Source organism: Pseudorca crassidens, chromosome 5 (genome assembly GCF_039906515.1).
Source record: "Pseudorca crassidens isolate mPseCra1 chromosome 5, mPseCra1.hap1, whole genome shotgun sequence".
NCBI classification, from domain to species: Eukaryota; Metazoa; Chordata; class Mammalia; order Artiodactyla; family Delphinidae; genus Pseudorca; species Pseudorca crassidens.
In genome coordinates this window covers 80,881,588-80,893,613 of record NC_090300.1, presented here as the reverse complement: position 1 = coordinate 80,893,613, position 12,026 = coordinate 80,881,588, and the positions used below count along the sequence as shown (strand labels likewise).

The 12,026-nt window shown below is 50.2% G+C and overlaps 1 protein-coding gene across 1 annotated transcript in view; it reads right to left on the bottom strand.

Annotated features, from left to right (window-relative positions):
* ADCY5 (adenylate cyclase 5) overlaps nucleotides 1-12,026 on the bottom strand; it is a 155,939-nt gene that overhangs the window by 65,339 nt on the left and 78,574 nt on the right. Inside the window, exon 2 of the mRNA XM_067738686.1 lies at nucleotides 3,462-3,611. Coding sequence (XP_067594787.1) covers nucleotides 3,462-3,611 — 150 coding nt within the window. The remainder of the gene's footprint in view (nucleotides 1-3,461; nucleotides 3,612-12,026) is intronic.

Sequence of the window (12,026 nt, the reverse complement as noted above, 5' to 3'; positions counted from 1 at the left end):
TGAGCACTGCCCATGTTCCTGGCGTCATGCCGGGTGCCAGGAGTGATAACCGTGAACAAGACGGGCAAAGTTCCTCCTTCCCAAATTCCCAGTCTTGTGGGGCTACAGGTACTACACGGCACTGAGCAGGGTGACCTGACGCCGGCTGGGGAGAAGCAGGGTGGTCACAGAAGGCTTCGTGGGCACCAGAGGATGACCTGTGAAGGAGGGGGCTCCATTTCGACGTAGGGGATGGTGGCCCAGGAGGATGGGAAAGCTTGCCGACTGAGAAACCAAGAAATTAAGACCGGCTGAAGGGGAGGTTGGAGAAAAGCCAGGAGAGGGGCCAGGGCCACCCTGTGAAGTTGGGTAGGGTCACGGCAGCCCTTGATGGGGTCTGGACTTGGCCCCCTTTCTGTGTTCTCCTCCGGGGCCTGCCTGCTCCAAGAGGTCCAATCTCTACCTGCACCCTCGGTAGCCCCCTCCCCACACCAGGAGCTCTGCCAGCTCGCTCACGAATCCTCTCATCTGCAGCCTTTCCTCCTGGCGGTCTCCAGCCGTCCTCATTCTCTCTCCACTCCTTCAGCACCGGAAGCTGGGCCGCTCTCTCACGTGGCCCTAAGACTCTTCTGCTGCTCCCCTCCCTCCTCCTGGCCTCTGGGAGCAAGGTTTCCATCAGCGCCTCCGCTGCTCACCTCCCACACCCACTGCCTCGGCCGGCTGCCCGCCTTATGTCTTGCCACCAGCAGATGACATCATGCCCACACCATGCTCACCATGCCCCCGATGGTCCTTCTTCTCAAGTTCCCTGCCTTTGTCCATGGCACCCCCGTCCTCCTGATCACGAAGGTCAAGGCCTTGCTCCTCAACTAGAATCACCATCCTCAAGTAGTGCTGCTAACCTACCTCAGGCTCAGCCCTCTCCCAGGAGGAGGGTCCTGGCTCCAGCTTCCAGCATCCCCTTGCCACCCTGGGCCTTCTTACAGACCCCCTGATCACTCTGCATTTCAATGTCAATGGTCTGTTACTGTGGTCTCCCTGAGGGTGGGAACTGCGTCTTGTTCAGCTCCAGAGCTGACAGCCTTATGCTTAGCAAACTCTAGTGGACTAGTGAGGAATGGTGCTCTCTGTGGGCTGGTGTGGCCACCCCAGACATCAGTGCACACGGCCATTAAAGGCCGTTTCATATTTACTGAACTCTCAGTGAACAGCTGCTGGTGATAAAAATATCAATACAAGCTAAAGGACAATTCTGTGGAAATACAGGATGACTGGGAGAAAGTGGGCTACAAATTGTATAGATTCATGAGAGACCCTCCTACATTTATAACTAGCTCTGGGGCTGAGGCCAGGACGAGTGGGCAGGGGCTGGCTGGGGAACAGTGCTGAGTCCCCTCGTCAGGGGGCACCTGGGAGCATCCTCAGATCTAAGAGCGTCCTTTCCTGCAGAGGGCAGGGGAGGCCTGACTCTGGGCCCCGGCTCGGTGAGGAGTCCTGTCCCCTGGAAGCATGCCTCCCCTCCCCAGTACCTTGGCCTGAAACATGGTATGGCAAACATATTTTCTCCCCCAAATCCCTGTGGAATTTCTGGAATGTCCAGCCTGGCCAGGGCCAGTGCAAGTAAACTGTGAGGCACTGTAAATGCTAATTTTTTTTTTTTTTTTTTTTTTGCGGTACGCGGGCCTCTCCCTGTTGTGGCCTCTCCCGTTACGGAGCACAGGCTCCGGATGCGCAGGCTCAGCGGCCATGGCTCACGGGCACAGCCGCTCCACGGCATGTGGGATCTTCCCGGACCGGGGCACGAACCCGTGTCCCCTGCATCGGCAGGCGGACTCTCAACCACTGCGCCACCAGAGAAGCCCTGTAAATGCTAATTTTACTGGAGAAGGGACAGGACCCAGGAGTGAGGGGGAACATTCCCTAATCCAGAGGGGAAGGAAGGTATCCTGATCTCACGTGAGAGATGCTGGGGTCTGGAACAGGGATGAGAGGGGGGCTTCTGAGGCAGGTAGGAGCTTGGGGGTGAGCAGGGTGCAGAGAGGTGAGGTAAGCTTGTCAAGAAGAGACCGTGGGAAGACTCAGGGACACCCCTGGGAACAGGTTTCATTCAAGAGGCTGGACCTGGAGCCCAGATGGGGCTAAGAGAGCACATGGGAAGGCCAGGCCTCAGACTGGACAGCCTGAGCTGGGGACTTAGCCAGGCACAGCGGCCGGGCGCGGGGCTGGAAGGGAAGCAGGGGCAGATGGTGACTGGGGGAGGGCCTGGAGAAGCTCAGCAGAGCTCTCGCCCCGGCACAGCCATCTGGATGTCACCAGCCGTGGGCTGAATCCAGACAGAGGCAGAGAGGCCCTCACACTGTGGCAAACTCTGTGCTCGTGGGGTGTTCACAGTGCACACGCCGGGCTGGGCGGGAGGGCACAGATGACTACTGCCGTCCAGGCCTCCGGTTCCCTGTCCTCACAATTGAAGGCAGACCTCCGTGTTTACACCTGTCGTCGGCCGACACGGTGTGCAGCACAGAAGAGGACTCCTCCTCCAGTGTTCGTGCAGGGTTTGGCAAGACACAAACCTAAGAAGAGAGGGAGGCCCCTCCGCTCTGGAGTAATCTTATCTCTGAGAGCCGGGACGAGTCCAAGTCCAGTGGGAGCCCCAGCACCCTGCTGACCTGCCCACTCTCCCCCGGGGTCTCCCTCCGGGCCTGCTGTCTGGGAGCCATGCACAGTCTCAGAGATCCCAACTTCTATCTGGTTCACACACAGGAGAAGACACAGTGGTGAGCCAGCCAGACCTGAACCCCAAACAGGACACCCCCAGGATGCCAGGTAGGGAACCCTGACAAGTCCTCAGTCCTTGCCCCGCCTCAGCCAGAGGAGTACACAGAGGCAGGTCCCTCTGCCCGGGGCTCACGGGGAGAAGCCCCCGAATCTGAGCTGCATGAATGGCCTGCCTACCGGCCCAGGAGTCTCCTGAGGGTGAGGGTTAGGGTGAGACACAGTCGTCTTCCTTTCTCTGAACTAACCAAACCCCAGAGATCATCACAGAGGAAGTGCCTAGTGAGGGTGTCACAGAGGCTGACAGCTTGGTCTCCTCTCCTCCCCCCTCCTCCCTCGCCTGGCGGGCACCTTGATCCCAGGAGGGAAGGCTGATGCTCTCACCACCCCAACTCATCAGCCCCGGGGGAGAGGCGGAGGGCTGCTTCCTGCCGCCCGAGCTGCTTGGTTTGCTTGCAAACCCCAGGGAGACTGAGGACGCAACAGGCAAGGGCAGGGCTAGAGCTGGTGCTCCAGAGCCGCCCCTAGAGCATTCCCACAGAGCCAGGAACGCTGGGCTCCCTCCAGGGGAAACGTTCCCCATAGGCTGGGCACCCCCCCCAGGGAGGCGGGGCTGGACAGCTGCCCTGAGCACAGCTGGTGGGCAGGCAGCAGCTGGGCCGAGGCAGGCTCCCTGCCAGCTGTGCTCAGGGCAGGAGGGCCTCACTCACCTGCTGCTGGTTCTCCCGCTGCGAGTGCAGCCGAGCCTGGATGCACTCCCGGGTCTCCTGGAAGGCCTGTCTCTGGGAGACCTCAGCCGGGTAGTGGGTGCAGACGCCCACGATGTTGGTGCAGGAGAAAATGAGGACATTGGAGACAAGCTGCAGAGGGAGAGAGGAGGACACGGAGCTCAGGCCTGGAGCAGGCACCAGGCACTGGAGCCTCAGCCATGACCCTCCCAGTCCCAGAGCTCGGAGCCCCCCGGGCCCCACGGTTGCAAACGCACACCTAGCTGCCCGCAAACAAATGCCAAGGGCACCCACCCGCAGCCAACTGCTGGGAGTAGCCAAGTGTCATCAGTCAGGCTCTCTGATGTCCTCAGAGGCTAAAGCTTGGCTGGCCTGTGACAGAATATGGCCCCAAGGATGCTGAGTCACTGAATACTCGCACTGGCCGCGTCCACGGTACCAAAGGCTAAAAGGTTAGGTGTCTTGGGGACGCTGTGACGGAGCTGTGTGTGTTGGGGGCAGCAAGGGCACGGCAGGGAAGGCTCCTTGAGGGGGACAGGGTTTCATTGTTTGAAAGTGCCACAGGGTCCACATAGGACAAAGGGCTGCTCTTCCACAGAGAGGCCTTAGCTGGCTCTTCCCCAGGAATCAGCTCCAAGAAGCAAATACTTGCTGATACCCAGCACTGCGTGAAGTCCTCTGGGGACTGAGGGAAGGATGAGGTCCCTGGCCAGCAGGGCTGTGTCCACACAGGTCTCATCTCTTTCTCTGCACCAGCACCAGGGCCTCCTGACGACCCCACCAGCACACCTGTTGGCAAGCACCCACCATTACCCCCACTCCTCATGGATGCCCTCCTCGGTGCAGACAGAGATGTGTGTGGAGAAAGACCACTGTCCCTCGGGTCAGAGACAAGGCTGCAATTCTTTTGAAAGCAATACTTACTGAAAAGCTAAGGGAAAACACAACTCAACCCACAAAAGCAGGGTTGACATAGCACATTCCAGGTCCTGGCAAAGGTACTGTTTGCTCAGAACTTCTCTTGGCAGGTACAGCTCCTGGGGTATCTGGTAAACAGATCCTGGTCCTGCCCTTGCCTCAGGCCATACCGGACAGAAGCCACACAGAGGCTCAGCTTTCTAGACCTCAATCACTCCCTCCAAGCATTTAGTTCTTAGTCCCAACTGCAGAAGGGGAGCCCAGGCCGACCCCTGCGCCTCCCGCTGCGGCTCCTCCGGCCCCCAGGAGCCCTGCACTGGTCTCTAGTCCACTTGTCTATTGGGATCCCAAAGGGCCTCCCTCTGGGACTTCAGCTGCCTGGCAGCGACTCTTCTTCCAGGGTGTCTCTGGACCTAGAGGTCCTGTCCTTGGCTCTGCTCTGCATTCTACCTGAAGGCTTTCCCCAGTCCAGCTCTGAGGTGGCCCTGACCTCCACCCAGGCTCTCAGGCCCAGAGCCATGTGGGCTCCATACCAGATGTGCTGCCGTCTTTCCCTGGAGACATCCTATACCATGTCTGTCCCAGTCCATGCACAGAAAGAGACTTCTCCTCTCCCGTCTCAGTCTTGCTCTCTCCTCGGCTACACAAAACATTCTGATTTTCTGGCTGAAGGACACTGTGGGCTCCCCTCAAGCACCTCCTGGCTCCCCTCCAGATGCCTCCCTGAGGACCCTTCAGGGAAGGGGCAAACTCAGATTACCAGCTCCACAGCTCCACCAACTCAGCTGCTCACTCCCGGCGCCCCCACCCCAACCTCAGCCACCCCCGAATCCTACCACTGTCATCTTATGTAAACGCACTGCAGAGAAAAACCCCAACCTATTTATCACAAGCAAAGAAGACCCCTGCTCTACAGAAGCTTACAGTCCAGTTGAGGAGATAAGCGGTCAAGACTGACAGAGAACCAGCAACAGGAAGCAGAAACTGACTCATGCCAAGCAAGAGGGAGCGGAAGAGAGCACAGAGTGAGGAGAGACCGCTGGGCAGGCCCGGGCTCCCTGGGCCTGCGGTTAGGGCCATGTTTGCCGAGGCTGGCAGACGTAAGAAAGGGCGTCCCTGGAGAGGGCATCCAGGAAGCTCAGGCTTGCGAGGTACTCAGGGTCCTTGAGTAAACAACCCAGGCTCTCTGATCCTGAGGGCAAGTCCACAGAGAGGAGCTGGAGCTGGAAAGGCAGACTGGAGCCAGAATGAAGAGGCATCTGAATGTTAGGCTGACAAGTGCTGGCACAATCCTACAACAGGAGCCACGAACACTGCTGAAGCAAAGAATGGCAGGATGAGCACACGGCTTCAGGAAGGTTCATGGGGCAAGAGGAATGCAGGGCGTCGAGAGATGGGCCAGGAGGCTACCACTGAAGCCCAAAGCATGAGGGAACAAAGACCTACATGAGGCTGGGGGCTGGCAAGGCAGAGCTGACTCAGAAAGAAGAGCCCCCAAGGGCAGGGAAGAAACAGACTGCAGCCTGCAGTAGGAAGCAATGCAATGACTGTGAAGGGAGAGCCCAAGGGCACACCTCCTGGAAGTCGCTGGGGACCACTGAGAGAGGGCTAAGGAGAGAGAAGGAGATGAGGAGGTGGAGGTGAAGGTGCAGACTACAGGGAATTCTGAAGAATGTTCTCTTTAGGGGATAGCTTTTGAAAGGTGAGAGGAAGGTGCTGGACGATAAAAAAAGGAGTGAGGAGAAACTGGAAAGGAGAATATGAAAAGTTACCCTCAGACAGAATAATGCAGCATGATGATGCAACATGGCCATGAATGGAAGGCTGTTTCAACATCAAAAATCAATGTAATTCACCACATTAACCGACTAAATAGAAAACCGTATGGTTATTTCAATAGTTACTGAAGAAGTATTTGACAAAACTTAACATCTATGCAAGATTTTTAGTTTAATTTAATTTTTTTATTTTTTTGGCCGCACTGTGCAGCATTGGGATCTTGGTTCCCCCACCAGGGATCGAACCAGTGTCCCCTGCACTGGAAACGTGGAGTCTTAACCGCTGGACCACCAGGGAAGTCCCTATACAAGATTTTTTTTTTTTTAACTCCTAACAAATTAGGAATAGAAGGGAAATTCCTCAATCCTGGTATATGCCAATCAATGGCATATACAAAAACATATAGCTAATATCATACTTAATGGTGAAAGACTGAATGTTTTCCCCTAAGATCAGGAACAAAGCGAGATTGTCCTCTCTCATTACATGTATTCAACTTCATATTGGAGGTCCGAGGCCATGCAATAAGATAAGAGAAAAAAATAAAATGCATACAGATTGGAAAGGAAGAAATAAAACTGTCTGTATTTGCAGATGACATGTTTGTCTGTGTAGAAAATCCCAAAGAATCTCCAAAACAGCTACCAGAATTAATAAGCAAGTTTAGAATACAAAGATACATGATCACAGGAAACAAGGTCAATATACAAAAAACCAACTGTATTTCTACAGGCAAGCAACAATCAGAAGTGAAATTTTTTTAAAGTGCCATTTATATATCACCAAAACTATGAAATATTTATCCATAAATCTAACAAAATATTGCAAACCTGTTCACTGAAAACTATAAAACACTAATGAAAGAAATTTTAAAAGACCTAAATAAATGGAGAGACATACCATGTGCATGTATTGGAAAACTCAGTATTGTTCAGATGTCAATTCACCCCAAATTGATGTATAGATGCAACGTAATCATAATCAAAACCCAACCAGGGTTTTAAAAAGAAATTGACAAGCTGACTCTAAAATTTATATGGAAAAGCAAAACAACTAGCATAGCCAAAACAATTTTGAAGAAGATGAACCAAGTTGGAAGACTCATACTACTCAATTTTAAGACTGACTATAAAAGTACAGTAATTAATCTAGTGCAGTACTGGCCTAAGGATAGAAATATAGATCAATGGAATAGAATTGAGAGTCCAGAAATAAACCCTTACATTTATGGTTTGCTGATTTTTAACAAGAGTATCAAGACAATTCAATGGGAAAAGAATAGTCTTTTTAGCAAATGATACTGAGATAATTTCATATCCACATGCAAAAAAATGAAGTTGTACCTCATAACTCATACCATATACAAAATTAACTCAAAGTGGATCAGAGACCTAAACATGAGAGCTACAGTTATAAAACTCTTAGAAGAAAATATAGGAATAATGGGCCTAGGATTAGGCAATGACTTCTTATACATTAGGCAATGACTTCTTATACATTACACCAAAAGCACAAATGATAAAAGATAAAAAAAGAGATAAACTGCCCTTCATCACATTTAAGAAGTCCTGTGCTTCTAAAGGAATCATCAAGAAAGTGAAAAGACAACCCACAGAATGGGAGAAAATATCTGCAAATCATTTATCACACCTTTATTTTTGACAAATATACAAAGGCAACTAAATGGAGAAAGGAAAATCTTCTCAACAAACGGTGCCAGAAAAATTGGATACCCATATGATTAACTCAAAACATACAAAAATTTACTCAGAACAGTTCACAGGCCTGAATGTAAAACCTAAAACTATTAAACTTCCAGAAGAAAACACAAGACTTTGGGTTAGGCAAAGATTTCTTATATACCACAGCAAAACATGATCCATAAAAGAAAAGAAATGATAAATTGATAAATCAGACTTCATCAAAATTAAGAACATTTGCCTTCAAAAGACACTGTTAAGAAAATGAAAAGACAAGCAGCAGAATGGGAACAATTATTTGTAAACCATATATCTAATAAAAAGACTTGTACCCAAAATTCATAAAGAGCTCTCAAGTCAAAAATAAGAAAACCAACAACCCACTTTTTAAAAGAGCAAAATATTTAAGTAGACAATTCACCAAAGAAGATATAAGATGACAAATAAGCACAGAGACAGATGCTCAAAATCATTAGCCATTAGGGAAATGCAAATTTAAAACAAACAATGAGATACTACTAAACACTATTAGAATGGTTAAAATAAAATAGAAAGCGAAAAGAAAAGAAGAAAGAACTGCCAACACTGGCACAGGTAAGAGTGTGTAGCAACTGGAACTCTCATACCTTGCTAGTAGGAATGAAAAATGGTACAGCCACCTTGGGAAACATTCTGGCATTTCTCATACTTATGCCTGCCATGTGACCAGCAACCTCACTCCTAGGTATCTGTCCAAATCAAATGGAAAGTTATGTTCACACAAAAATCTGTGCAGGAATGTTTACGGAATACTACCCATCTATAAAATGGAACAATCTAGTGATAACACACAACACGGACGAGTCTTAAATACACTATGCTGAGTGAAAGAAGCCACACTCAAAAGGCTACATACTATATGATTCCATTTATGTGGCATTCTGGCAAAGATAAAACTGCAGGGACTGAAAACAGATCAGTGGTTGCCAGGAGGCAGGAGGAGAGGTCGGCTAAAAGGGGCAGCAGGAGGAAATCTTTCAGGGTGATGGAACTGTTCCATATCATGATTGTGCTGGTAGTTACACATCTATATGCCTTTGCCAAATCCACAGAACTGCACGCCAGAGAAGCTGAATTCTGCTGTATGTAAGTTATACTTTAATAAAGAAAGGACAGGACTATGATCCAGGAGGGACTAGCAGAGAGAATGCGAGGAGCCGGCTGGACGGGGAAAGGGCAGCCTTTCCTCTCTCTGAGGCCAGAAAGAGGGACCAGACTCTCTTCTGAGACATGATCTCCGAAGTAATTATCAACTGGCCGATGCTGTATCTCAGTACTAATCCTCCTGACCTCTCCTGCTGTAACCTTACTCCTCCTGCAGCCAGAAGGCCAATAGCAACAGACGGTGCAAATCCAGGTAAACCGATGCTCCGTAACCCAATAGGGTCCAAATGGCTTGGCTAAGCTTAGCACGCCTCAGCGTTCCCCTCTCCCATTCACTAAACACACAATGGGGTGAGGAGGAAGAGAGTGCTGGGTATGAGAGAGGGGTCTTGAGCAAGGCCCCACTGGGAAGGGTGATTTCAGCAAATTGGACCTGAGAGTGAAAAAGAGATGAACACATCAAACAAACACACACACCACACACACTCACACACACACGTGCCACCCATCAAAAAAGCAGGAATCTGTGTGCCAGGTTTTAATAGATGCTAAGGGCACTGTGCAGACACTAAGGTTATGAATGGAGAGGAAACGTCAGTAAAATCTGATGGAATTCTGCTTACGGCCTTCCAGGAAGGAGTTTGTAGCTTAAAAATGATCTCACACCTCAGGCACAAGGGTCTAAATGCTGACCAGCTTTCTTCTCTACTAAAAATAATTATCAAATATTGAGCCCCTTCATATGTCTTTATGTAAAATACTTAATTAGTAAATAATTGCAGGTATCATTCACAACAAGTAAGTAAGGCCTAATTAAGGGTTTGTTGGTTTTCCTTGTGCCGGCCGACCTCATAGGACATGTCCAACCACATGGAAGAGGCGCGCGCGTGCGTGCGTGCGTGCGTGCGTGCGTGTGTGTGAAGGGATACCTACGTTACACCAGGTGGAGTAACAGGGACACCTGACAATACAGCAAACCTCAGTCCTGGTAGTGGCCTCAGCATTTGCTTTTAAAACCAGGCCTACATATGGTTTGGGTCTGGGAGGTCCCAGGACCACACCAGGAGAAACCCCGTGAGTGGGGAATGTTTGGAATTCTGGTCTCCTAGTGGAAACCCAGAGGAGATGCCTAGGCATATGTACAACTCCGCTGGCATTTCTAAAACCCCAGCACTTCAGAAACCCAATCTTTGGCTGTGTGTAGGCTGCAGGTTTGATTTGGCCACAAGTGAAGAGACAGCCCTCAGTGTGTGCAGTGTCTCCATGGCAAAGGTTGAAAGGACTCCCAGCAGCTTGCCTTGGGCACTGCCATCCTTGCTGCCTCTTCTCTCTGAGTTTTCAGGGGAGACCCAAGGGCCCGCTGCCATAGGCCTGCTACTAACCAGTCTTGAGAAAGGCACACAGCAAAGAGGAATGAGGAATGAACAGTTTGGAATAGAAGGAAATAAGCTGGGGAAGACCCCCTCTCAATCTGCTATTTTGCACGAATTCTGTTCTGGACAAGCCAGCTTGCCCTTGCAAGTTGGTTCACAGGGTGGATCTGGTAGGAGATGGGGAATGAGAATTCCCCAGGGAGCCAGATTTGGTGACTGGGGAGAGGGGGCAAGATGTTCAGTTATATTTGAATTTCAGATAAACAACAATTTTTTTTAGTATAAGTATGTCCCATGCAATATTGGGGACATATACGACAAAATTATTTGTTTATCTGAAGTTCAAGTTTAACTGGGCGACTGTATTTTCACTGACAATGCTAACAGGGAGCCCTTTCAAACCTGCCCTCCCCCAGCTGACACCACCCCCCTTAACTGAGCCCCAGCACACTAAGCGTGACCCAGCCCCCACCCCGCCCCCCTTCCTCTTCCAGATCCTCTTCCACTCTCAGTGGCTCCTGCACAGAGAGACTACAGTAATTCCTCTTCACATGAGGGCCTGAAATCACCCCACTTAAGTGCAAGTCAAAGCTGAGATCTAATTTTCCAAATCCACCCACCTGGACCCAGGGGGCTAGACCAACTCGGGGCCCTGGGGGCTGAGGACCAGCTCCCCAGTACTCTGCAGCTGTGACCTGGGACCCCAGCCTTAAAGACAGGCAGAACCCTTTCTGTTCTAGTCCTTTTTCTGTTTACAAACACACAAAACTAGCAACCAAATGAGTCCCCAATAAAAGGAGCTGACAAGCAGGACAAGGGTTCCTTCTGCCTGTCCCAGATTTCATTTCTCCTGCGTGGTGCTGGTGGGAAGCTTGGGGGACCTCGGTGGAATCCCATTATGATGTAAAATAAATCAAGGAAGGATAATCTTAAATTATATACTGAGAAGGCATATCAGCAGGGTTTCTTGTATACTGTACCATGCTCGATTAGGTGCTAAATGGCTTTCTAAAAATATTACATATATTAACTTTTTTTCATCATAGTGATGCCTCTTTTAAAATTTTTCCCTTACAGAGAATAAAGATTGTGTACTTTTTTTGTGATCAAAGCCACATTATCTCTGCCTGAGGGTTTCTGTGACGAGGTCCTCTTTCATAGAGGTGGCTGGTCCAACTCAATGGCTCTGGACAAACAAGACCAGGGTCTCCGCTCACTTCATTCCTGCTAGGGTTCTGCCCAGGTGGCACCCCCTCCTCCTCTCCATTCCAGCCAGGATCTAGCTGCTCAGTGCTTGTCAATGTCTCCTGCACTGGAATCCTCTATGCAACTATCCTCTATGTCAGTGATCCTCATATCCCCTTATATCATGACACTTTCCTGCTCAAAAGCCCACCAGTAAAATAAAGCCCACACTCCTGTGCTGGTATTTAGATTCTACAAGTCTCATTGTGGGCCATGTTCCCCTTCTCCTCACTACCCCAACCATATGGGCTACTCACTGCCTCTGGAAATACCAATCTACAATATGATTCTAAAAGTACAATGTTTGGGACTTCCCTGGTGGTGCAGTGGTTAAGAATCTGCCTGCCAATGCAGGGGACAAGGGTTCGATCCCTGGTCTGGGAAGATCC